The 26,590-nt window shown below is 57.1% G+C and overlaps 1 protein-coding gene and 1 long non-coding RNA gene across 6 annotated transcripts in view; one reads left to right on the top strand and one right to left on the bottom strand.

Annotated features, from left to right (window-relative positions):
• Positions 1–26,590, top strand: part of LBR (lamin B receptor) — a 43,950-nt gene that overhangs the window by 6,163 nt on the left and 11,197 nt on the right. The window contains exons 1-7 of one of the 3 annotated variants that reach the window (XM_023247871.2): positions 15,011–15,133; positions 18,478–18,656; positions 20,130–20,333; positions 22,867–22,950; positions 23,674–23,863; positions 24,563–24,759; positions 25,760–25,814. In XM_023247871.2, the coding sequence (XP_023103639.1) occupies positions 18,492–18,656; positions 20,130–20,333; positions 22,867–22,950; positions 23,674–23,863; positions 24,563–24,759; positions 25,760–25,814 (895 nt within the window). In that variant the 5' untranslated portion in view covers positions 15,011–15,133; positions 18,478–18,491. Of the gene's footprint in view, positions 1–15,010; positions 15,134–15,760; positions 16,082–18,477; positions 18,657–20,129; positions 20,334–22,866; positions 22,951–23,673; positions 23,864–24,562; positions 24,760–25,759; positions 25,815–26,590 lie in introns of those variants that run through there. The other 2 variants (XM_045049357.1, XM_045049356.1) reach the window with 2 other exon arrangements.
• Positions 12,226–15,938, bottom strand: LOC123382923. Of its 3 annotated transcripts, none has more exons than XR_006592105.1 (2): positions 15,861–15,938; positions 12,226–14,194 (listed from the first exon to the last, which is right to left on the bottom strand). It is a non-coding gene; the product is annotated as an uncharacterized LOC123382923 (long non-coding RNA). The 3 variants fall into 3 exon arrangements; XR_006592103.1 differs by lacking the exon at positions 15,861–15,938 and adding an exon at positions 14,692–14,806; XR_006592104.1 differs by lacking the exon at positions 15,861–15,938 and adding an exon at positions 14,646–14,779.

Below are 26,590 nucleotides of genomic sequence, written 5' to 3'. Positions count from 1 at the left end.
TGCACCCCTGCCCATTTTAAAATTGGATTATTTATCTTCTTATCATTGAATTGTAAGAGTTCTTCATGTATTTTTAAAACATGTCTGTTAGCAGATATTTGATTTGCAAACCTTTTTCTCAATTCTGTGGGTTGTATTCTGTCTTTCTTGATAGTGTTCTTTAAAGTCCTTTAGAAGGTACAAAAGTTTTCAATTCTGATGAAGTCCAAAGTAGCTATATTTTTCTTTGATTGTTTATGCTTTTGGTATCATATCTAAGAAACCATTGCCTAATCAATCTCAAAACTTATGTCTATATTTTTCCTCTAAGATTTGTCATTTTATCTCTACAGTTAGGTCTTTGATCCATTCCGAGCTAATTTTTGTATATGGTGTGAGGTAGGGATCGAATTTCTTTCTTCTGCATGTGGATATCCAATTGTCCCAACACCATCTGTTGCAAGGATTCTTCTGGCCCTATTGATTTGTATTGGCTCCCTTGTCAAAGATCAGATGACTGTAAATGTGAGGGTGTATTTCTAGACTTAATCCCATCCCATTGACCTATATGTCTACCCTTGTGCTGGTACCACAGTCTTGATTACTACAAGAGGGTAAGTTTTGAAATAAAAAGTGTGAGCCCTCCATCTTTGTTCTTTTCCAGGAATTTTTCCTTTCTTTTTTTTTTGTTTTTTTTTTTTTTTTGTGTGTTTTTGTTTTGTTTTGTTTTTGGCTATTCTAGGTCCCTTGAATAAAAAAAGAATAATCTGGGTCACTCTTTTGCTTAAAGACCTCTTGCAATTTCCTGTGGACTGCGGGGCAGTTGGTGCGCAGGCTCTGGTCTCCTGGGATTCGCTGTAAGGGTGGGTTGTGTGGGAGGGCCAGCAGGAGCAGGCGGTCCCGCTGTTCCCGCTGACGTCTCCATCGCTCCGGCTGAGTCACCAGTACTTGAATCACAAGCTGGGGAATGTCAGGTAGGTGACAGGCTGGATTCGCTGGGCCTCGGGCCCCTAACCCAGGTGCACTTCTGGATCACTGTGGGAACTCAAAATGCAGATGCCTGGGCCTCGTCACTCACGCAGGCACCTTGAGCACCTGCCATGTGCTGGCCAGACAGAGGAGCCCTTGCCCTTGGGGAGTCTCCACCCTGGGGAGGGGGAAGGCCGAGGGTGAACAAGATAATATCGAATACCCTTAGGTACTCCCGAAGAAAGTAATGGTAACGGCCTCAAGAGTACTGGAAGGGCTACTGTAGGTCAGGTGAGGGGAAAAGCCTCTTAGGAGACAGCGTTTCAGCTAAGATCTGAGTGACCAGAGTCTCCCACAAGAAGTTCCTCTGGGGTGACCAGGAAGTGGTCCTTGGGGGTGACCATGGGGGACCCCTCCCTGGCCAACCTCAGGCATGGTCTGCACCTAAGGGTGTCCTCAGTTGATGTGAGCCACGTCCTTTTTCAAGGATGACCACAATCTTTTTCCAGAATTAAACATTAAAAAAAAGAACTTTTGTCACGGACACTTCACGCCCCGCCATGGAGCCCAACGCGGGGCTTGAACTCACGACCCTGAGATCAAGACCTGAGCTGAGATCAAGAGTCGGACGCTTAACCGACAGAGCCCCCAGGCGCCCCCTCAAGAATGACCATTTTTATTTAGTTGTGTTCTTGTCGTGGTCTCCTGTCTCCTGCCTGTGGATATGTTCACGGTCTAACCTTGTATCGTTACCGCTAGTGGGCAGGGGCAGGGACCGGGTCGTCCACGTCCCGTCCCCGAGGGCAGCGCTGGAGGATTTGCTGCGCGTCGGGAGCTGCGCCGAGTGCCTACTGCATTACCCCTTCTGACCTTAATAGCGAGCCACACGGGGTAGGCGTGATCGTTGTCCCCACTTTACCAACGAGGAGAATGCGTTGCCTAGAGCCACTGACTTTCCAGAAGCCACGTGGCTGCCAGATGAGCCGCGGGAGTCTCAACGCAGGAACTAGGTCTTGGGACCTGCCGCTCTTGCCCCTTCCCCCAAGTAAACACCGAAAGGTGCCCCAGCCGATGGGTTCTGCGGATGAAATCCACCCAAACACACACGCATCTAAGCGCTGGGCGTAGATGTGAAAAACTTGCTGTGGTGGTACAACGTGCCTGGAATTTACCGTTTTAACCGCGTTTGGACGTTCACTTCGGTGGCATTACGCACGTTCAGTGCTGTGCGGCCATCACCGCCGTCCGTCTCCAGAACATTCCGTGTTCTCAAACTTAGACCGTGCCTTCATTAAACAGCAACCCCCCAGCCGTGCCCCCCGGCCTCAGGCCCCTACCACTCTGCTCTCTGTTTCTCTGAATTTGGCCATTCTAGGTGCACGTGGAATCACGCAGAATTTGTCTTCTCGTGACTGGCGCACTTGACGTAACGGTCCTTCTGTTTGCCCATGTGGTGGCAGGGTATCAGGATTTCCTTATTTTTTAACAACACAATTTGGGGTGCCTGGGGGTGCTCAGTCGGTTGAGCTCAGTCGGTTGAGCGGTTGGCCCAGGTCACGATCTCACGGCTCGTGGGTTCGAGCCCCGCGTCAGGCTCTGTGCTGACAGCTCGTGAGCCTGGAGCCTCCTTCGGATTCTGTGTCTCCCTCGCTCTCTGCCCCTCCCCTGCTCACGCTCTGTCTCTCTCAAAAATAAATATAAACATTAAAAAAAAAGAGACTTACTACTATTCCATCCAACCCCGTGTCGTTCATCCATTCACCTGTCTGTGGGTGCCCCGCTTGCTTCCGCCTTTGGGGGCCGTGAATGACGCCCCGGCCACCAAGCAGGTGAGAAGCTCATTTCTGTCATGGCGATTAAGGAAATCAGGGCCTCAGTGGAGCAAACGCATCACCTCGGTGGTCTTGCGCCCCCCCATCCCCACCCCCTGCCCCTAGCATCGCTGCAGGGACCCGCCGGCTGGGGCCGGGCCAGACCACGTCCTCGGCGGGGCCAGGCGGTGCACACACCCCTGTAACGGGCGCCGGCATCGTGTGCTGGGAGCCGCTGCTCCTGGACCCCCGGTGCCTGCGCTGCGTCCCTGGACCCTGGAGGGGGCTCTGCATGGCGGGCGCACGCCTGGGACTCCTCCGGCCCCCGGTGTCCTCTCCTGGCCTCCTACCTGGTCTCTGGCTCCCCCCCCCCCCCAAGGCCGACAGGTGAGGACAAAGTGAAGCCTGAAGGTGTCTCACAGACACTTAAAAAGTAATCTGAATAAAGGCTCCAGGAGATGCTGCTCCCAGAACAAAGGGGGGTCTCGGTGATGAAGAGGTGCCTGGGGGGTAAATTACTGAGCTGCCGCAGAAGGGGTAACAGGGGCTTGGCTGCCGATGGCCACCGCTGCCCGATTGGAGACTGTCCCTTCTCCACACTGCCGCCCAAAGGGCGTCCGGTCACACCACAGCCGCCGTGTGCTGTGGAGAAAGGACAGCCAGCCGCCCAGAGGCATAGGCTGCGGAAGGGAGGCTGAGCAGCCATTCCTTTCCTCGGTATTGAGGGAGCACCTGCCGTGGCCCCGGGGGTCGTCCTGGGGCTGGGGAAGCGGGCACCCGCCCACCCTGCAGGGCCTTCTAGTCCTCAGACACCCAAGGAGGTAAAAGGAGCGAGGTGTATGTGTTTGATGGAAAGTGCCGTGGAGAAGAGGAAAGGAAGCGTGGGCTTGGTCGTGGGCTGTATCTTTCAATAGAGTGGTCAGGAGGGGCCTTGCCGAGATGGTGACGTGGGGGCAAGACCTGAAGAAGAGAGGGAGAGAGCCACAGAGCGTCCGGAAGTGTTCTAGCAGAGAAGGCGGGATGTGCAAAGGCCCTGGGGTGGAAGGCAAGGGCAAGGAGGCCGGGGTGGCTGGGGCTGAGTCAGCGGAGGGGAAGAGGGGGCGGGGGGGGGGGGGGGGGGGAGGATGAGGCCAGGGAAGGGCTGGGGGGCGGGGAAAACTCGGAAGGGCCTTGGGCACCACTGTGAAAGATGGGACGCGGACACAGGACAGGACCTCACCCTTTCAGAGGAGAAAACCGGTGAAAGGGGGTGGGTAGTTGGCCCTTCCCCCGTGGCTGTCGGTGAGGCTCACAGGACACACCGCGTGGACGCACTGAACGCTGCAGAGCGCCACGAAAACCGGGATTTTCCCCTCACCCGCCGCTGAGGTTCTACAGATAAAGCAGCCGATGATCGGGTTCCGTGGTAACTGTGTCCATCCGCGAGGGCACCGTCAGCGGGTGTCTCCCTGGGGAGGGGTCCCAGGGGGTCAGCCCGGTCTCGGGGCTGCCGTGCTGGGTGTCCACCCCGGGTCCCCGAGGCCCCGAATCCTGCCAGGGGCACGGTGGACGACCAAGCTTCAGGCCCGGGCCGTGGGTGGGGCGGTGTCCGATCCGGGAGGGACCTGTTTTATTTGTCACTTTCTGTAGTCCGCACCGGAGGCATAGGCAGCCTGGGATTCAGCGACTCAGGCGAGAGGGAGGGGTAGGTGGGGAGGAGTAGGTGGGGAGGGGTGGGGGGATGGGGTAGGGAGGGAGGGGTAGGTGGAGACAGGTAGGCAGCCTGGGATTCAGCGACTCAGGACTCAGGCGAGAGGGAGGGGTAGGTGGGGTGGGGTAGGATGGGGAGGGGAGGGGGGAGGGGGAGGGAGAGAGGGGTAGGTGGGGAGGGGTGGGGGGACGGGTAGGGTGGGGAGGGGTGGGGGGAGTGGTAGGGTGGAGAGAGGTAGGGAGGGAGGGAAAGGGTGGGGAGGGGTGGGGGGAGGAGGGAGGAGTAAGGACATCCTCTTCTTTGGGGGGAGCGTTTTCTTTGGCCTCAGTCCCCAGGAGAAAACATTCCCAGGAGAGATCTTTGTAACCTGGGTTGACGGGGGCGGGGCCAGGCGTCCCTGGGGGGGCTCAGAACCGCTGAGCTGCTAGAGAGAGAGCTGAAATCAGACGGGAGGGGGGCGCCTGGGGGGCTCAACCCGTTGAGCGTCCGACCTGGACCTCGGCTCAGGTCACGATCTCGCCCTTTGTGGGTTCGAGCCCCGCGTCGGGCTCTGTGCGGACGGCTCGGCGCCTGGAGCCTGCCTCCGATTCTGTGGCTCCCTCTCTCTGCCCCTCCCCCGCTCGTTCTCTCCCTCCCTTTCTCTCTCTCTCAAAAATAAACATTAAAAACAGTTGAAAAAAGAAACGAAGGGAGGGAGCCCACCCCCAGGTCCTTCCGAAGCCACAGCAGGGAAATCTCCAAGGGGGTGCTGCTCGCGGAGAACGGCCTCTCCCCGACCTGCAGGGTCCGACTGGAATGTCCCCGCGCTGTCCGGGTGCCAGCCCCGTCTGTCTGTCCCACTAGGCCACGGCCAGGCGGCAGCCCCGGGCCTGCACACCACGGGTGCCCAGTAGACCCTGTCCTGCACGAGTGGACGTTTGTCCGCGGTCCGTCCGCGAGCCCCGCGTCCCCTTCCCTAGCGTCCTGAGGGCTACAGCCCCCAGCGCGGGCTCCTGCACCGGCCCGGCGAGCCGTCCCTCAGGGTGCCAACTCTATCATTTTCTTTCCGGCAACAACCCTTGGGATTATTAAAAGTGTCTTTGAAATGAGCCCTTTAATTTACAGGATGAGTCCCTCCCCTGGGAAGGGGCCTTTCCCGGGGCTCCAGGAGCTTCTTGGCAGGATGCCCTCCCAAGGCAAGAGCGCCCCGAGAGCCTGTGGCCGCGATCAGCCGGGCGGGGGCCCCTGGGGGACACCAAGGGCCGTGGGGCGCTGTCTGCTCTCCCCAGAGACCCCCGACGAGGTCCCTTCTGCCGAGACCCAAAGTCTGGGGACTCGGGGTCCCTGCAGACGTGTTCCCCTGCCCCCAGATGCTCCCTTCACCCCGAGCAAAGCGCCGGTGCCTTCCTGCCGCTCTGGGCCTGTGCGCGTTTGCAGCGGTGGCTTCCCGCGTGGCTGCACGCAGGTGTCCTTGTTCTGGGACCCGGGGCAGAGCCACGCCCGCTGAACTGGGAGGGGCTTCCGGCCACACCCAGGCAGCTGGGTACCCGCGCCCCGCAGCCCCTGACAGCCTGGGACTTTCCCGGGCCACCTTCCTGCCCCGGACCTGGGTATTTAAGTCCCCGGTGCTAATTAAAATCAAAGTACCTCTGAGGTCCCCCTCCCGGGGCGCCACCCTCTGGACGGGTTCGCAGCCCGCCAGGGGCACCAGGGAACAGGAGCACCGCAGTCAGCTGGGGGTGCCCGCGGAAGTTTCACCGGTGGCGTCCAATCCTTTGGGACAACGAGAACTCGGGGGGGGGGGGGGGAGGGGGGAAGCGGGTGGCAGGTGACGTGCGGAGTGTGGCGCGGCCGCTCCTGGGCTCCTCGGGTCTCCGTTACCTGCTGCGCCAGCTGCCAGTGGACTGCAGGGGGCTCGTGTTCTCCCCGAACCCCGGAGCCAGTGAGGTGCACCCCGCCTGTGCGTCGGGGCCCCTCGGGTGTGACCGTCACAGGGTGGTTCGTCACACGGAGCCTCTGCACTTCTGCCCTTACCTGGCGCCTCCCCCTGCACTGGCCTCGCGTCGCGAGGTTTTCCAGCAAAGACGGTTTCCCGGCCGCCTGCGGGCGGCCCTTTCTGCCGGCGCCTTAGCGCTCGCAGCCCCTGGTGGAGACTGCTGACCGACTGACGCCCGACAGGCTTTCAAGGCCAAGCCCATTCACAGCCTTAAAAAGGCAGGTTTGGGGGCACCCGGGGGGTCAGTCAGTTGGGCATCTGACTTCAGCTCAGGTCACGATCTCACGGTTCGCGGGTTCAAGTCCCGCATCCGGCTCTGGGCTGACGGCTCGGAGCCTGGAGCCTGTTTCCGATTCTGTGTCTCCCTCTCTCTCTGCCCCTCCCCTGCTCACGCTCTGTCTCTCTCTGTTTCTCAAAAATGAATAAACGTTAAAAATAAAAATTTAAAAAGGCAGGTTGCCTCTGCCCGCTGGGACGCCCTGTGACCCCACCCAAGGGCGTCAACGCGTCCCCACCTCCTGTCACCCACTGACTCTGGCAAAGTTAGGGAGGGGCTGTTAGTTTTTAGGGACGATCAAGCTAATTTTTAAAAAAATATCATCCTGGTAGACTCTCTTCTGGCCCTTCCTGACGACACGATGACATGTTGGGCACGTTTCCAAGGGTTCCCGCCTGGCTGGCCGCCAGGACCCGTGGAGGGCAGAGCCTCCAGCCGCCGAGGTGGCCCCCCGGCACCCCCAAGATCAGCTTCCCGGTTTCCATGTTGCGACATTAACCAAACCACAGAGGTTCTGACACGTCTGTTTCTTCTTTCACGAACCTCCGGGCACAACGGGGGGCCTGCCCGCTTCCTGCTCACGGGCACGGGCGGCAACGACCTTGCCCTCCAGGAAGTGAGGTCAGGCCGAGGCCCGGACAACCTCGGGTCCGCCCCCCGGCCCGGCTCCCCGTCTTCTGCACCAGTTGACCTTCTGTGGTTCTTACAAAGAGCACACGGAGCGTCCCCAAAAGGCCACCGGGTCGGCGCCGGGCTGGGCTCTCGGACCCTCGCAGCCGTCGGAGGCCGGGCCCGCGGGCAGGTGCAGGCCGGGCTCCCAGGCTCCGGGCCCCCTCGTGGAGGGAGCCCCGGGGGGGAAGGGGGTGCCTGCAGGCCCCGGAGAGCCCCGCGATTCTCTTGCGCGTCAAGCCCTTGTTTTGTTCTTCCTGTTTAAAAACTTGAAACAAAACAAAGGGGTCACATGTTGTTCTCTCTGAAGTTCTTCAGGTGCCTAACAAACAGCGGAAGACTTTCCAGCCCCTTGGCTTTCGGTTTCGTGTGCTCCCAACAACAAGGTTCTGGAAGGTTCCCGAGCGGTGCAGATGGCAGTGCAGGCCGCCCCCGAGTGCCGTCCACTGGCGCCTCCTGCTCCTGTGTCCCCCCCGCCCCCCCGCCCCGCGTGGACGGGAAACCGCTCTCTGCGGGGGAGAAATGGAAGCAGAAGCATCCCCGCCGCGGGAGCAGAGCCAGTAGAGGCGCTCGGGGATGTCACCGGGATTCGTCACACTTGGCGCGTGGACTGCCGGAGCCACAACATTTGAAAACCACTCCGGTCTCACCGACAGAAAGCCAAACTCACCACGAGGCCCTCCCGAGCCCGTGGCCGGACCAAGCAAGGTCATTCCCACGTGGGCGAGGATGGCCGTGTGACCTTGGGGACCCCAGGTCTGAGTATGATGAGCCGGCTCGCGCCCCGCGCCCTCCCCTCTCTGCCCGAGGCCTCCGGCAGACCCTCTGAGGACAGCCCGTGGGTGAGGTCTCAGAGGCCCGGCTGCGTGTGCTGGGCGGACGGCCGGCTCAGCCGACGGGAGGGCTTTCTGCCAGCCTGTCCCTGGCCTCCTGCCATCCCCTGGCGACCATAAGTTCACCAAGTCCCTTGGTGGGGCCAAGCCCCTTCAGGGGGACAGTTTGGGATTCCGAGGTACCCCCAAGCACTAGTGATGTGGGAAGCAAAGGCAGAAGGAAAATGTGAATTTCCTCACTGTCTACACCCCACTGACAGTCCTTGAGACAGACAGAGTGACCCTCCTCCAGGGCCCCAGCTGCCTCGATGACACTTTGTTCAGGGCAAGAGGCAGCCGTAGCTTCACATTAGCCCCACGTCCGGGGTCCCGTATGTCTGCTTTACCACCTACACGTTCCTCTGGAAACTTCCTTTACCTCTGCCGCCCAGATTCATGCTAGCAATCCTTTCCAAGCTTATGGTCCCGGATGTGCACCTGAAGGGTCTCATGACCGAGGTTTTACTGAACAGTAATAAGTGATCTTATCCTAGCAGCAGCTAGCCCCTGGTTTCCAAAGTCCTTAGAGACTTCCGCTGTCTCTGACCCCTTCCCAACCTGAGGGTCCCTAATCAGTCAGTCGGCACAGCCCAGGGCAGTGCTTCCTGCCCCTGTCTCCGTGCTTTTGTTATTATTTTTTAATGTTTATTTATTTTTGAGAGAGAGACAGAGTGCAAGTGGGTTAGGGGCAGGGAGAGAGGGAGACACAGAATCCGAAGCAGGCTCCGGGCTCTGAGCCGTCGGCACAGGGCCCGACGCGGGGCTCGAACCCACGAACCGTTAGATCGTGACCCCGTGACCCGAGCCGAAGTCGGGCGCTTCACCGAATGAGCCACCCAGGCGCCCCCAACTGTTTATGTTTTAAGGGAAGACGTAGCATCAGACTCTTGTGACCTCAGCACCTGCCCTGCAAGGCTGGGTGCCGTCCACAGCGTCTGACACGTCTCTGTCCTCCTTGGAGCCCCAGGTGGGTTACTGGCTTCACCGGCATCTGTGAACACGGCCCCCTCGGAGGAACGTTCTCTTGCTTTGCGGAGGACAGTCCCGTGAGGCGCGTCCTCCTTCACCTTGACCTACACTGAGATAAAGCGATTTGAGGCGACGGTGTGCTTCTGTGGTGATTTACTTTTGTTAATGTTTTATACGTCAGCTCCTCTCCAGTCCCGTTTTCCTGTGGGAACTGGAAGAGTTCTCCAGCATTTTTCTCACTCTCGGCGTTGGCCTCGAGGAGTTAGCAGAATTTTGAGCTATGCTCTCTCGGCAGCCATCTTGTGTTGTGCAAACGAAAACAAAAACAAAAACAAAACGCACGACACGAACACCAGTTAGTGGCTTAGAGCCATCGTTGTCTAACGGTGTCCTGTGTGGTTGACTCAGCCTACGTGATAAAGATATCCTTAGTTCACAAATATCTTATTAGAACATTGGGAGGACCTGGGAATGCGAGCTGATGCGGCCACTCTGGAAAACAGTATGGAGGCTCCTCAAAAAACTAAAAGTAGAACTACCCTACGACCCAGCAATTGCACTACTAGGCATTTAACCAAGGGATACAGGGGTGCTGTTTCGAAGGGACACATGCACCCCCATGTTTACAGCAACACTATCGACAAGAGCCAAAGTATGGAAAGAGCCCGAATGTCCATCGATGGATGAATGGATAAAGAAGACGTGGTATATATATACAATGGAGTATTGCTCGGCAATCAGAAAGAATGAAATCTTCCCATTTGCAACTATGTGGGTGGAACTGGAGGGTATTATGCTAAGTGAAATTAGTCAGAGAAAGACAAAAATTCTATGACTTCACTCATATGAGGAATTTAAGAGGCAAAACAGATGAACATAGGGAAGGGAAACAAAAGTAATATAAAAACAGGGAGGGGGACAAAGCAGAAGCGACTCTTAAATATGGAGAACAAACCGAAGGTCATGGGAGGGGTTTTGTGGGAGGGGAGGTGGGCTAAATGGGGGAGGGGCACTAAGGAATCTACTCCTGAAATCATTGTTGCACGATACGCGAACTAATTGGGATGTAAATTAAAAAAAAAAAATTAAAAATAAATAAGTAAAGAAAAAGAAAAAACAGAAAGAACACCGGGAGGACCACCTTTCACCCATTAGGATGGCTGCTAAAAACAAAAAAGCCGAAGAACCAGAAAATAACGGGTGTTGGTGAGGATGTGGAGAAACCGGAAGCTTTGTGCCCTGCTGGCGGGAAGGTCACGGAGCAGCCACTGTGGAAAACAGTATTGGCCGTTCCTAGAAAAATTTAGTATAGGGGCGCCTGGGTGGCTCCGTCGGTTAAGCGGCCGACTTCGGCTCAGGTCATGATCTCACGGTCCGTGAGTTCGAGCCCCGCGTCGGGCTCTGTGCCGACGGCTCGGAGCCTGGAGCCTGCTTTGGATTCTGTGTCTCCCTCTCTGTGCCCCTCCCCTGGCCACACTCGGTCTCTCTCTCAAAAATAAATAAGCATAAAAAACTTAAAAAGAATGGTTATGATGATAAATTTTATGTGATGTGTATTTTACGCTAGTTACAAAGGAAGCAAAAAAATTGTTAGTGTTTCCAGGTGTTACTGAGTAGGGTAGTGAGCGAGCCAAGTGTCTCCAAAGTAACCGGCAGGAAGTTATGCTGCCCTTTTGGATGCGATACAGAAAACTCGTTATTAACGGGAGCCCCTAATTTGACCCTATGGTTGGGAACGTTTAAAAGGGAGCTGCATCCCGTTGAAACCGTGGTCAGCTCGCTAGGACTGCCCAGAAGCGAATATACTGCCCCATAGGCTCATGGGAAGGAAGACTGGGGTCAAGGCCTCGGGCATTTCTTTAAAAGCGGAGCATCAGGGTTCCCGGGTAGCCTATCCTGGCCCCAGAAGGAGCCCCAGAGACAGACGCCCTGGGCGTCCTTCCTTCCGGTCACCACAGGGGTTAAGTCTTGGCTTAACCTACGAATCAACGGCAGTGGTCTCCGGGGCCCGGAGAACGAGCACGGAGAAGGTCAGAAGTTAAAAAGGAAAAAGGACTGGGCATTTTTAAAAAGGGAACGCTACGTGTCTGTAGATGTGACATTTTCGGCGGTGCCGTCCCGATGCTGCTCTGTGGGTTGACACCGTGGGAAGTTCGCACCTTGTACTTTCGTGCTTTACAAGTGAGATCATTCCGGACGGTCCAACATAAACCTTCCTCTGTCGTGTTCCCAGGACACGTCCCACGTACACCTGTCACCACCCTCACCCCGTCACGGGCGTCTCCCCCATCACACAAACGGATGACTCGAAGTCCGTTGTACGTGTGCCTCTAGAAGCCAGACTAGAGGACGTTCTGTCCCTCCTGGGGACTTCTGAGCTTCGAGGCTGGTAACGTCAAGACACACGGAGCTTTCACTCCACCTGACCCCACTGTTCCATGAGCTGGAGGCTTCTCAGGCCGCTCAGAAAGCGGCTCGTACGTGGGCTTTCTGTCTACATTTCGGGGCCAAAGAACACCCGAGACTGCTCTCCCTGAGCACAGGAACTTGGCCTTGCCTCCACCCTTTGATTCTTCCCTCCAGGACTCTTCATTCTGATGCCCTGATTCTGGGCTCAGGAGGACTGGCTGTCCTTCCCAAGGCCTGTCTTGGAACAAAGACTCAGGTAACCAGGGCAGGATCACTGTAATCCTTATGAGTACACGATCCAGTGCAATTAGATCTGCGTAAAATACGCTTGAGGGCGATGATGTAAAATATTCGAGATGAATGTTAAAAATTTTTTTAACGTTTATTTATTGAGAGACAGAGCATGAGCGGGGGAGGGGCAGAGAGAGAGGGAGACACAGAATCCGAAGCAGGTTCCGGGCTGCGAGCTGTCGGCACAGAGCCCGACGCGGGGCTCGAACTCACGGACCGGGAGATCGTGACCTGAGCCGAAGTCGGACGCTCGACCGACTGAGCCCCCCGGGTGCCCCTCGAGATGAATGTTTAAAATAAAATTTGCGTAATTATTTTAAGTTTCTTCACTTTATTTGAAGCAAGAACATCCTAATTGATTGTACAACCTAAAACCTGTTTGGAGCGCAGTAGTATGTTGCATTTTACTCAGAACACACACCGACATAAATGACTAAAAATCCGTGTGATTCTCTCAGACGGATGGCGTGTGATGCCAACACGGGTTACCTGGAGGTCGCAGAGTCGGCTCGAGTACTGACCCAGCAGCTCTCAGGAGCATGTAGCATGAGTATTTGGGCAGAAAAAAAAATCACATATTCATACTACATGGATTAAGAGATTCCGTTAAGGCTGAGGAGAGCGTGGTATTTGGATCAATTCATTCAAAGCCTCCCCTTGTGCTCGTGAGACGTTGAGAAAAACCAGGGAAGTGCTACAGATATACACGAATGTGTTTCAAATAAAAATGAGACAGTCAGTATCGAGACGGACATAGCTGTTCCCTCACCGTCACCATGAACTCCGCTTCGGCGTGAACAGAAGCGATTCAGATCAGACCTCCGTAGAAATGTGCTATCAGGTGGCCCCCGGGGGATTTCCACCTGATGAAAAGTTTTCTGCAGCAACCAGGGTGTGGCAGCGTGTTCCCGAAAACAGCACCAGATGGGTCCAACTGGACGTCCTCACGCCACGTGGTACGGAGCCTAGACCTACTTCCTACGAGAATTGTTAGTCCTAACAGCCCAGATCCTCTGGGAAGCAGGACCGAAGAAGGGCGGTGAGGGATCCGCAGGGAGGATCCTATTATTTCCGGTGTGGGGTTCCCGGCCCTTCCACTTCTCATCTTCCTTGCAAACGGGGGAGGGGGGCTGTGCCACTCGCGGCTACATTCACGACGGCAGCACCAAGACGTGGCTCTGTAAGTGAGGTCTTCGTTGCCTGTTCCACGAAGCCACATCTGGCCAGTTGTGGCTGGCAAGCATCTCTCGGAGAGCAAGCCCCGGAAATTCTCCACTCCCAAGTATACACGCTGTCCGTTGTCCCTGTGAAAGCAAAAACAAGAGAACACTAACCGTTTCTTCACCGAGAAAGCGGCCGAGGTACTAAGCTTGATTTTTCACGACATACTCCAGTCTACTAAACGAGAAACAAACAGTAACTGTTGCCTAGTTTCTCTGAGGTCAAGATCAGTTGTTTTGAAAAATGTTTTTGGTGATTCATAATTTATAAGCTGAATCTGGTGGCTTATGATCTTTTAGCTTCATTTTGTTATGAAGCTTTAGGAACCTGACGTTTAAAGTGAAGTGTGTGTGCGTGTGTGTGTGTGTGTGTGTGTGTGTGTGTGTGTGTGTGTAAGAGAATCCTTTATCTCATGAACGGTAATGATCCAGGAAATGTGTACCTCAAGGGAAACCCAGTGAAACCCTGGTTCTGGGTAGGACGTAGCAAAGAGAACAGCACAGCACCACTTGGCTATGAAGAATAGAAGCTATCTTAGGGGCCCTTGTACCTGAGATAGTGTTTTCATTTCTGTGTCACTTGCTGCAAATATTACCTACCTTAAAGGTTAAAGCGACCCAGGCCTAGGGCTCTGCCCCCAAATTAGGTTTTCTGACTTTGAAGTGCAATCAATGTGCATTTCTGTAGCTCAGACCTCCACAGGGCAAATCCCAGGACAGTGGACGACTTGAGGTCAGGGCTTGTTTTCAGGAAAGGCTCTAATGAAAACTTTCACACTGGTTGTGAATGTCTGAGAAAGCCCAGCTTACTAGATTTTTTTTTTTTTTTAAGTAGTAAACCTGGATGTTTTGTTATAACTTCTAGGTAAGAAAACTCTTGAGACTGAATCTGGGCTATACATGAAAATGCCTGTTTCTTATAATTGAACGGATAGTGCTTTGACAACTGAAATTCACTAAAACTTACCTGGTAGGTTAGGTTAACCTAGTAGTCGGGTTAAGAAATACTGTAAGACCACACTGCAAAATGGGGAACTTCAATGGACTTCTTTAAATTCTCGACCTCAGAGGAAGGAAACCCAACTAACCAATGATGATAACTTGGAGGAAAAAAGGGTTTAGGATCCACACCGTGTCCGGAGTTAACGTAATGATTGGCGATGTGGCCCAATTAACACCAGTCTCGTGGGATGCGGGCGGAGGCTCAGCGTCGAAGAGTTTTTGGTCCCTGGCACCTCCAGCCCCCGCTTCCGCCCCCGCGGCCGTCGCGGGACAGGAGCCCGTGCCCCCTCCCCCTCCCCCCCGCCCCAGTCCCCGCACGCTCTAGTCCTTGCGCGTCCCGGTCCCTGCGCCCGGACCCCGAGCCACCCCTGCCCTTCCCCCCGGTCCCTGCGCCCCCCGCCCGCGGCCCAGGCCCGGCCCGCCGCCGCCAGGACAAAGAAGTCGGGCGCCCTCGGGGCGGCCGCAGCACCAAGCGGTTGGGAGCGCTCTGCCGGCGTCTCGGCCCGAAGCACCTGCGGCCGCGGACGGCTGATCCGCGTCGTCCGCACGCGAACGTACTGTTGTCCTGGCGGCTGTTTATTATCTCGGCCTCCAGGCCGCCCTGCGCCCCGAAGCCCGCGGCGGCGGCGGGGACTCGAGACCCCGGGGCGCGGGGAGGCGGGGCGGGGGCGCGGCGCCTGGGCAGCGGCGATAAGCGCGCGCTGGGCGGGCCCCGCTCCCCACCGCCCCGCCTCCCCGCCTCCCCGCGGGCCCCGCCGGGCGGGGCGGACGCGCCACACGCACGACCAATCGGCGGCGCCGGCGACGATTCAAAAGGCCGAGGGGCCAATGGGAGCCCCGGGCGACCAGGCTGGGGGGCGGGGCCGGGGCGGGGCGCGGCGCGCGCTCGGGCGCGGGGGGCGCGGGCGCGGCGGGGCGGTGTCGTGCGCGCGGGAGCCGCCGTCGGTGCTGCTCGGCGACTGTCCCGGAGCCGTTCGTGTCCCGCAGGAGCCCGGCACAGGTGAGCGCTTCGCGCCCGCCTCTCGGCAACTCGGGGCGGGGGCGCGGCCTCGGCTTCCGCTGCTGGCGGTCGGCCGGGCCGCGGCGGAAGTGCAGCCGCCGTGGATCCGAATCGAGGACGCGTCCCTCCATTTTGGGCGCGCGGCGGCGGTGTCGGCCGGGAGGGCGGCGGTGGGGCCTCGGGTCCCTGCGTGCGGTGGCGGGGACGCGGGAGGCTGGCGGGCGGGACGGGGACACGGGGTGGGGGACGGGAGGTGCGCTGGCGGGCGGGACGCGGAACACGGGGGACACAAGGACGGGGGCGACGGGAGATGCGCCGACGGGGATGGGGGAGCCTGGCGGACAGGACGGGGACACGAGACACGGGGGGACGGGAGGTGTGCCGGCGGGGATGGGGGAGCCTGGCGGACAGGACGGGGACACGGGGTGGGGGACGGGGGACGGGAGGTGCGCCGACCGGGATGGGGGAGCCTGGCGGAGGGGGTGCGGGGACACGAGACACGGGGGGACGGGAGATGCGCCGACGGGGATGGGGGAGCTTGGCGGGACGGGGGACACGGGGGCGACGGGAGATGCGCCGGCGGGGATGGGGGAGCCTGGCGGGCGGGACGGGGGACAGCGGGTACCGGGATGCCCTCCGGCTTGGCTGCCCCCGGCCCCCGGCTCTGAGAGGAAGGTGATGCGGGCTGCTCGCCCCTGCTCAGTACAGCCGGATCCTGTGTTCTCACCGTTTCAAGGCCTCAGAAGGAGCCCCCCGACAAGGCCCGGCGGTTGGGGGGGGGGTGGACGGGAGCTGGCCGGGGAGGCCTGCACGGGGCGCGCGCACCTGCCGCCTGCACCAGAGCGAGGGTGGTTACGCGGGCAACAGCTGTGAGCAGGGCCCGGTGTGTAGACCCGGCTGCGCCGCCCCGCTTAGTCGCCGAGCGCTGTCTCCGGAGGAGGGAGAAGGGTGAGCAGCAGCGGCCGGGCCTTCCCTCTGGACATTTCTGTCACTCTGGGAGCGGTCCGGTGTTTGCCTTGGGCCCAGCTGTGCGAGGGAGGCGGTCAGCTGCCGGGTCGGGTGGGACGTGGCAGGGTGCGGAGGAGGGCGGGAAACCCTTGCAAGCACCTGCTCTGCGGTCAGCCCGCTGTCCTGTGCGAGAATGGTAGCATTTTGGGGCCGCCTTGGCAGTGAAGTTAGCAAGCACGTGGCTTGGGGACTTTGTGTTCGGTCAACAGCTTTTTTCTTTTCACACTGGAGGGAGGCCTTTCCGTGTGTGATGGCAGAGAGGCCCGTGTGTCCCGTCCTGGCCGCTCTCCTCCAGGAGGTGCTACTGGGACGGGCCTGCGGGGTCACAGGGGTGGGAGGACGTGTGCGCAGCGCAGGTGCACAGACCTTTCTGGTTTCATCTTTGGGAGCACTTGCTGACAAGGTGGTGGTGTCCCGAGGGGGTGCTGGCCAGCCTTTTGTCTCAGCCACCAGACCCAGTGTTGCTGGAGTATTTAACCAGGTAACAGAAGGTCCCGGTAAGTAAGTGTTCAGAAAGGTGCTGTGTCTGCTCACGGGCCTGTTTACAAACCCTCTGTTAAAAGTCGGGGGTGCTGTGTGTTTCAGGTCTGTGAAGCGTTGTCGGAGACACGAATGGCATCTTCGTGTGGAAAGTGCTGGCTCTCAGCCCCGGTGGCCCACATCAGGGAATCAGAGCCAAGGCCGGGGTGTGGGGGGGGGGGCTCCCGGGAGGGGGAGGGGCGCGAGAGAACAGAGGAGACGGCACACTTCCTTCCTCTTTCTTGACCTAAGTGTTGAAACAGGCCGACTTGGCTGTTGTCACCTTCCTTTCTGTGCCCCTCCTCCGTGCCCCGAGATGTGCCCTGCCCCCTGCCCCCTGCTTCCCTAGTGCTCCCCCCACTCCCCGTGAGTCCTCAGCCAGGTGTGACCCCTGTGACCTCACCCCCTAGCCCCTCTCCCCGCCCCATCCAGTGCCAGGTGATGCCATCTCGGCCGGTGCTGGGCAGAGGGTGCTGTCCCAGCTCACACGTAGCCCCGACGCCCCCTAATCACTAGTGTATGCTGCTGGGTTCTTTCATCTGCCCGCCTGGCCGCTGTCTTTCTAAACAACCGAGGCCTGTAAAGTACCTTCTCAGGCGATTAACAGTGAAGAAATGCAGCACTTATGAAAGATTCTCCCCCGGGGGCGGGCGGGGTAACGTAACCCTCTCCTTCCTGAACCCCTGGAGGAGCTGGGCCAGGGGTGTGTGTTCGTGGGCCCAGACGGCCGGGCTGGGTGGGGTTGTCGAGTTGGGCGGGAGGAAGGTGACTCTGCTCAGACCAGGCCCAGCTGGTTTGGCCGGTGACACAAGGCTGGGGGTGGGGGGTACTGGGGTGACCCGGGAACCTGCCGGTCCTGAGAGCTGGAGCCACCCTGCAGCCGGGTGAGCTCTGAGGACAGGGGGGCCGACAGCTCTCGGACTGTGTGTGGTTTCCAACGAGGAACGGGGCTTCCTGGGCGGGGGCGGGTGGGGGTGGGGAGTCAGGACAGTGGTGGGGGTCTGCCCGGCTGGCCGTGGGGCGACACAGATGCTTGGGATGCATTTGGGACTTTAGCTGTAAGACGAAGGCTGAATGAAAGAACCCCAAATTTGCTATTCGCCACGGATTTGGAAATAGTTCTCTCCTTGTTGGTGGGTTGTAGGAATGTTAATTGTACATCCGTGATTTTCCCAGGGGTTGGTTTCTTAGGGTTTGTATTTCATGTAGATAATGTGTTAGAAATTAAATACACTTTAAAGCCTTTGTAAGACCATGCGAATTTCTCTGTTTATTTAAAGTAAGCTCTATGCCCAATGTGGGGCTTGAACTTACGATCCGAGGTTAAGAGTCGCATGCTCTACCCACTGAGCCACACGCCCTATATGGGAATTTATAAATCAGAAAAGTCATCCTTTGTGGCCGTGCCTTGTTGTATAACAAGTGATCCGGTCACTTGGGCGTAAAAGTGTTGTGCAAAGCGAAAGCCGCGTGGTGCCTTCGTGTCCTGCTGCATCCTGCTGCTGTGGGTCCCTGGTGGGCACCACAGTGGCACGGTGGCGAGGTCATCCTGGGTAAAGTGACTCCAGCTGATACACGCGCAGCGGGAAGAACAGCCTCTGGGGGTCCCAGCTCTGCCTGCGTTTCCGTCCTTGGGAAAACCGGTTAACACCTGCGCACTTCAGGGTCGGACTCCTCCCCTCCAGAGGCCTTCCTGGTCCTAAGATCTTGACCAGTTAAGCGTTTGGGGAGGTTGTGAATGAGTGTTCAGTCTGCGAAAGAAAGAGCCACGTAAGCGTGTCCACGGTGACGCCGGTGTTTCCTTTCCGACTTTTCAGACTGGTGTTCGAAGATGCCGAGTCGGAAGTTCGCCGACGGGGAGGTGGTACGGGGTCGCTGGCCCGGGAGCTCGCTTTACTACGAAGTTGAAATTCTGAGCCATGACAGCGGCTCCCAGCTCTACACCGTGAAGTACAAGGACGGGACGGAACTCGAGCTGAAGGAGAGTGACATCAAGGTGCGAGCCCCTCGGCTCCCCCAGAGGCGGTCACGCGGTGCGGGAAGGGCCGTGATGTGGCTGAGCTCAGGGCGGTCCGACCTGGCCCCCAGCAGGGCCGTGTTTCGGCTTTGGGTCGGACGCCGGGTCCGCCCTGGGGACGCACGGCTGCGCACGGCGGCCTGTCTCCGGGAGGCTCCCAGCCTCTTGGAGAAGACCTTCCATGGGTCCTCTCCTGGGGCGGGGGGGGGGGGGGGGGGGGGGAACGTTTGGCGGGCGGTGCTGTTGTGCATGGGGGTGGGGGGTGGTCCCAGTCTCAGGCTTGCAGGGGACACCTGGGCAGGTGCCGAGGCCACACAGGGAGCTCGGGGTGGAGGGCAGCATGCCAACGGCTTGGGGGTGGGGGTGGGGGCCACGGGGGTGGTTACCCAGAGGGCCAAGAACGTGGTGGGCGAGGATTGGGTTAAACGGGAGCAGAACCGGAGGGGTCTGGGCTTCGTCCTGACCACCAAGGATTTAATCAGGAGAGTGACGCTGATTAGACTTAAGTCTGGCCCGGGGCTTCTCGGCGTGTCTGTGAGCGCCTGGGCTCAAAATGATCTGATCCCAGGGGTGGAAATCATATGTAAAGTACCGGAAAGATGGCTCTATTTTCGGATGGAGAAAAAGACATACAAAGTAAAAGCCCCAACTTTTTATTGTTAGAGTCAACAAGCCTAAAATTACTTTGTCAAAACGCTATAAACATTTCTCCACATCTGTTCTCGATTTCATTTTTTGTCACAGATCAGTAAGAAACGGTTCTTGAACCGGTGGCCTGTGGCCCGGGTGGGGTGGGGGGGCAAAGTTCTTGAAGACAGGGGCAGATAGTAACTGTTCTAGGCTTCCTGGGCCATCTTTCTGCAGCGTGAGAGCGGCCCCCAGCAGGGCAGGCCGGGAGTGGATGCACGTGGCTGTGTTCCAATAAGATTTCATTTGTGCACACTGACATTTGAATTTCAGGGGTTCTCAGGTGTCACAAAGTTGCATTTTCCTTCTGCTCTTGTCTGCAATCAGTTAAAAAGTGTCAAGCCACGCTTCGGTCCTGGGCCACACGGACTCAGGTGGGAGAGGAAAGGGCGGGGTGCGGCGTCGCTGAGCGTAATGCACCTCGCGCCCATTTTCCAGACCTGCCTGTGCGTGTCGCCCAGAGTGAAACCGTAGGACCGAGTTTCTTGCCGTCCGTCCCGGTCCCATCACCCGTTAACCCAGCGGGCTGGAGGGAGCCCTTCTAGTCTGTGCCGTTGGAAAGCACACGGCTCGCTGGTTTAGGCGCGGTCACTCCGCGTGGCTCTGCCTTCTGAGAAGGGTCAGGCGTGGAGTGGCCACGTGCGTCCCGCGTGTCACTGGCCGGGTCCAGCGGGCACTCAGATGGCCTGAGGCCCGGGGAGGTTTCAGAGCCGACGGTACCGGGTCTGCCTCGTGGTAAAACTGTGCCTTCTTGTCCCTCTCTAGCCCTTGACTTCCTTCAGGCAAAGGAAGAGCGGCTCAGCCTCCAGCTCTCCCTCCAGACGCCGAGGGAGTAGGTCCAGGTCCCGCTCCCGATCCCCGGGCCGACCTCCCCGAAGCTCCCGCCGATCCGCCTCTGCCTCGCACCAGGCCGACATTAAGGAGATGAGGAAGGAAGTGTTGGAAGTGAAGTTGACCCCGCTCGTGCTGGTGGGTGCACACGGCTCGCGCGAGGCCTCGGCCCTCGTCCGGGGTCGGGTCCCCAACAGGCTTCCCTCCGTGCCGTGCCGCCAGACTGCCTGCAGCGAGGGGACCTCCCGTCCAACGCGACGGCTCGGGAAGGCCACACCCTCACGCGGGGGTCGGGAAGAGTGGGAAGCGCGAGGCTCTGATTACCGGTGAAAGAGAAGGTTCAGTTACGAGAGTGCTGTGGTTTTAAAAGATACTGTGTTTTTTAATATTGTGGTTTTAAAAAAGAGCAGTGTTCACGTTGGAAATGGAGGAGGACTGCAGCGTGAACTGAAAAAGTTTTACAGTTTATAGATGTTCACGTCTAAAACGACAGTGGGACGTCACTGGGTTCTAAAAACGTATTCTTGGTCTGTCAGTGTCATTGCCCTTGACTTCTCTCCCACGACGGTAACTTCAGAGGAGTTGCTTTCCGAGTTGAAGCTTGGAAAGGTCGTTGTGCAAGCCTGTAGGCCCCTGTGCGGTGGCTGTCTCGGATGGCAGGCTAAATAGAAATGATTTTCTTTTTGTAAGTTTATTTATCAATTTTGAGAGAGAGAGAGAAAGAGAATCCCAAGCAGGCTCTGCACTATCGGTGGGGCTTGGTCCCATGAGCCGTGAGATGATGGTGACCTGAGCCGAAATCAAGAACTGGACGCTTAACTGACTGAGCCACTCACGTGCCCCTAGTAGTGATTTTTAAGAAAAATAATTGAATAAACATGATCTTTTATTCTGTTCACTTAATATTACCTCTTTACTGGGTAAAAGGCACACAGACTTTTAATAACCCTAAGCAGCTGGATGAAATACACACCGTTTTGAAGCTAGATTTGTAAATTTTAAAATATATCGGGAATAACACGCATTACATTTTTGTACGTCATTTTTGTCGTATGGTATTGTTTGGATAGACCACAGATTCTGCAGATGTGACGTCATTGTTAAAAAATGCCTCGTGGGTAGGCTTTTAGCCTCTTCTCTAAATTTTCACTGTGGTGAGCAGATATGCTTATACAACATCTGATGTTTCCTTCAGATAAATTTTTAAAAGCGGAACCGCCAGGCCGGCGGTAGTGCGGGTTTGAGGCCTTTAATACACGCTGCCAGATCGCTTGCGCAAGGTTTATACCACTATCTAGCGTGTGATGCCCATTTTCTCATTCTGAGAATTACCATAATTGGCCTCTTTTTTTGGCCCACGCGATTGCCAGAGAGTGTCCGCCCACCGCTCCACCTCGCGTTCTGAGAATTGCTTGTGAGCTCGAACGTTCCGTCCGACAGCGGCTCTCCTTACCAGGCGGGTGACGCGTGCCGCTTTCTGTCACATTTTCATTTGTAGCATTTAGTGCCCGTTACATTCTTGCAGTGTGACCTTCTTCCAGTCCTGGTGACCCGAGGGCTGCAGGCTGGCTGTGCTCCTCCCCGGCGGAGCCCGGGGCCACCGCGGAGCCACCGCGGGAGTGAGGACGGTGTGTTGCCCGGGAAAGACCATCGCTGTGCTGCGTGTGGCTGTGACGGTCACTGCACCTTGTTGCCGTGGGTGCCTCATCGTGACCTTTCGCAGTAACTTGCCTCACTGCGTGAGCGTCCTGTCAGCTTGCACCCAGCAGGGTTCCCGCAGTACGGGGTCACGGCTGTCGCTCCGTGCCGCGGAGAGCGAGGTATTTGCTGAGCGGCTTGTTGGCACTTTGGTAAACTGAGGTACACGTTGAGGTTTCTCACCGCTCAGTCTGGCTTTGATTGGAGCTAGAATCTGATACCACATCACTGCCGTCCTTCGCCAGTGGGCCTCCCGAGGACATACTTGCATTTTTAACTTGCTTTTCTCCTGTTGGTTTATTAGTGTGATAACGTATCAGCGATGTGGACGGGAGCTCAGTGACAGATTTCAGCCACGCGTTGCCCGGAAGGTCTTTTGCAAGCTGATGCACTTCCCCTGTTCGGTGCAATAAATGCTCTCCGCTGCCTGATGAGGGTGCAGGTTCGCGGCCGGGGACCCACAGGCAGGCAGAGAGAACGCGGGGCTCAGTAGAAACCGGGCAGCCGGAACCCAGCAAGGAGGCAGTTTGTGGGTCATGGGCAGGGCTTCCCCAGTGCCTGCTGCTTGTTAATTTCCCCTTGGTGGCTGTTTTGGGCCAGTGAATGTCTTTCCCCCTTTTTCCTAACCAGTGAATGAACTAACTGAGTTTTACCTTATCTAACTCCTAGCAGATATTATTAGTGTTTGCCCTTGAACAATGGCATTATAACGTTGAGTCTGCTTGTGTTTAAAAAATGAAAGATCTTGTGTAGAAATTCATATTGTCAAATCCAGTCACTTAAAGATTGGGAAATTCTAATCGATTTTAATCCTCTTCCTTTTTAACAAAAGTATGCTGAAATCCCTCAGAGTTGAAGCTGTGAAAATCTTTGTTTTATTGCTTGATTTCATAACAACATTCGGACATCATGTTCTGTTTAATGAGGTCTGATTCTTTCTTAAGTTCACGATATTCCGTCTTCTTCATTTTAGAAGCCATTTGGAAATAGCATCAGCAGATACAACGGGGAGACTGAGCGCACCGAGAGGGGTGGCATGCCTCACAGACACGCTGAGGTGCGAGGTGTCCCGTTCCTCCCCCCGCTTTTTCTCTTTGTTACAGTGACTTTCCCTCAAGAATCACATTGGAGGGGCGCCTGGGGGGGGGGGGCTCTGTCGGGTGAGCGTCCGACTCTCGGTTTTAGCTCAGGTCACGATCTCACGGTTCATGAGTTCGAGCCCCGCGTCGGGCTCTGTGCTGACAGTGCGGAGCCTGCTTGGGATTCTCTGTCTCCCTCTCTGTGCCCCAACCCTGCTGTCTCTCTCACTTGCTCTCTTTCTCTCTCTCTCTCCCTGAAAATAAGTTAAAAAAAAAAAATCACATTGAAAACCAGTGTTTTCTTATAATCTTTTCTGTCCTTAAATTAAGGCTCAACATAATTTAACAAATGTATTCTTGTTAGTAGACGGCTATATTAAGATCCTGAGTTAATGCGATGGCATTAATGATAATTACTGACCATAAGTTTATTTTTTATTTTTTTTTTAATTTTTTAAGTTTATTTTTGAGAGAGAGAAAAAAAATGAATGAGCGGGGGAGGGCAGAGAGAGAGGGAGACACAGAATCGGAAGCAGGCTCCAGACTCTGAGCTGTCAGCACAGAGCCCGGCGCGGGGCTTGAACTCGTGAACGGTGAGATCATGACCTGAGCCGGAGTCCAGCTGCTTAATCCACTGAGCCACCCAAGGCACCCTGATAATTATTGACTGTAAATATTAGTGTTTTTTATTTTTCAATTAGGAAAAATTCCATCTGTCAGAGGAACGTAGTTATGCATCTACACAGTATAGCCTGCGTCCTAGAAGAGAAGAGATGCAAGCAATGGACTCAAAGCAAGAAAACATTGTTACGACGACAAGATCTGCGTCGCTGAAAACCTCTCAAGCTCCAGCCACGCAGACCAAGGACCTGGAGTTTGGGGGAGTCCCTGGTAGGCAGCGCCCCCTGCTTGGTGGGGGGGGGGGGCGGTGGGGGCACGAGCCATCGCGGCAGTGGCGCCAAAGGAAAGGCCTTTCTCGGGAGGTATGTGAGGCGGCCAGGTCACAAGCCGGGTGGGGGCCCGGGCTCGCTGCTAGTAAGTGGGCGGTGATTGAAAGTACTGATGATCTGTGAGCTAGTAAAAGAAAATACTTTCGGCCGGCTCCAAGTCCTGCGTGGCTTAATTGCTTCGTGTTTTGCAAGCAAACCCTGTGGGCTAGCGGGTCTGTGAGAGACGGTGTCCCGACGTGCCTAGAATCTGTGCACCTGCTACGTGGGAATCTGTTCTGTTAGAAACTTAGGTGTATAGAGTGCTTTACTTTTTTAAAAAAAGAGGAGGCTGATGGTTTTAGATGTTCTGATCTTCAGCTTGCTGGAATCTCAGCTTGTCTGCTCCCTAGTGGATGGAGTTGACACGTTTTGGAGCCTGGTTTCTGGGGCGGAGCTCAGCTGTCCGGTGCTGGCTAGCGGCTGATGTCCTCAGTGGCCACGGCGCTTGCCCACCGGGCACGGCAGGTGCAGCCAGGAGTCTGTGATGGCCCGTTAGAAACGGCTTTCAGCGGTTAGCCAGGCTCCAGTTCTGACTTCAGAAGTCCCGAGGGGTCTTGACAGAGCGAGATAAACTGGACTGAGATTCAAGCCTTGTCTGCAGGCGTGCTTCTCATCATGCTGGGACTGCCCGCCTGCCTCTGCCTGTTGCTGTTGATGTGTAAACAGAAGGAGCCCAGTCTTCTGAACTTCCCGCCTCCGTTGCCGGCCTGGCAGGATTTGTGGGAAACCAGAGTGTTTGGGGTCTACATCCTCTGGTTTTTAATGCAGGCTCTGTTCTACCTGCTGCCGGTCGGGAAGGTAAGTTTCTGCTGGTGGGGCTCATTGTCCCGGGACCTCCTCCCTCCTCAACTGATAAGTTCCCGAGTTCCAGGGACCTCAGTCTGTATCTTTACTTTTCTTTAAGAAAATTTTTTAATGTTTATTTATTTTTGAGAGAGAGGGAGAGCGAGCGTGAGCAGGGGAGGGGCAGAGAGAGAGGGAGACCCAGAATCCCAAGCAGGCTCCAGGCTCTGAGCTGTCGGCACGGAGCCCGACGCGGGGCTCGAACTCACGGACCGTGAGATCGTGACCTGAGCCGAAATCGAGAGTAGGACGCTTAACCCCGGCCACCCACGTGCCCCTGGTGTTTCGTGTTTAAGATGAATTGCGACATTTCTGAATAGTTATTTTGGGGAGCAAGCTGTGGCCGCTGTCGGGCAAGTGGGGGTTTTATTCTGACTCCTCTCGTGGGAGGCGCGTGTCTGTCGAGCACCTTTGGTGCGGGTGTGCCGTGCGCGATTGCCGATGGAGGGACGGAGTGCTCCTCGCGCGCGAAGTGCTCCCCGTCTCTTGGAGATAAAGGATCACGTGGAACGGTTGAGGGACCGAGCGTGCGCACCTGTGTAGGTCGAGGAGCGAGAAGTACGCGAGGCGGCGTCCGCGGCTAGGTGGGGCGCGGGCGCACGGGGGCCTCGCCGACGGGAGACCGCAGGCCCCTGCTCTGCTTTCTCGGTGGTGGGGAGCGAGCGGGGGACGAGATCATAGAGGGTTTGAAGTACGCGGAGCCGGTGGTGGCGCACGCGGGGGCGGGGGAGGGTGGCCATTCCCGCCGTCGCCGCTACCACCGGGGCGCGGGCCGGAGACATCCCGGCGGAACGGCTCCGCCGGCGAGCGGGTGCCCGTGAGACGCCTGCCGCTGGCCGCCGCCTTCCCTACGGGGGTCCTGGATCTCCTCCCGCGCGGGGGAATCGACGACGACGTGTGACGCGAGGCCGTTTAAAGTCTCAGGTGGAGAAAATCCCTTTCTCTTCTTTTTGAGGTTGTGGAAGGAATGCCCCTTGCTGATGGAAGAAGGCTCAAGTACAGACTCAACGGTGAGTTGTTGTTTTCACGCCAACCAGTGAGCGCAGGAAGCCTGCGAGCGTCGCGCTCCGCCACCCGTGGGAGCCGGGCCCAGCCGGGCGGGGGGTGTGCGGGTGCGGGTGCGGGCGCGGGGACGGCGCCCGTCGCTTCTCCCTGGCACGCGGTTTCATTTTCCTAGTACGGTCACCGGTCGCCGTGTTTATATTTTATCGCCCTGGGTCACCGCCACGGTCTGGGGAGGCCCGTTCCGGCTTCTCGGCCACTCCTCCCCCACCCCCACCCCTCACCCCCCGACTCCTGGCCTCTGGCGTCACTTGGCTGGGTCCACGGTGCTTTTTCTGGAAAACTGTCCCCAGAGTGTCCTGTGGCAGCTGCATCATTCCTGTCACGTCTCTGCTCAGAGGAGCCCTCGGGTCCCTTTCTCTCCTTTTTATGTATTTTTTTTAGTTTTAGTTTTTAATTTTATTTTAATTGCAGGGTAGATAGCGTTCGGTGTTCCACCGGTCTCGGGTGCGCTCTGGTGACTCCACGTTCCCCTGTGACCCAGTGCTCTCTTTCTGTCCCCATCATCCTGTTGATGGGCCTCCCCGACAGTCCCGGGCCGGGGGCCTTGGTTGTGGGTCCCTGGGGACCCCTGGTGCCGGGCAGGGGGCTGGCCTGCGGGAGGCTTGTCGGCTGTGAGTACCGGGCAGGTCTGTACCTCCGTCGGGTACGGCTGCCCTACTCTTAGGAGAGTTCTCCCTAAAGGGTTTTCCACTTTAACAGGACTGCGTAGACTGTCCTCCTT

This window comes from Felis catus, chromosome F1, assembly GCF_018350175.1.
Source record: "Felis catus isolate Fca126 chromosome F1, F.catus_Fca126_mat1.0, whole genome shotgun sequence".
NCBI classification, from domain to species: Eukaryota; Metazoa; Chordata; class Mammalia; order Carnivora; family Felidae; genus Felis; species Felis catus.
This window is presented reverse-complemented; position numbering and strand designations above follow the sequence as displayed.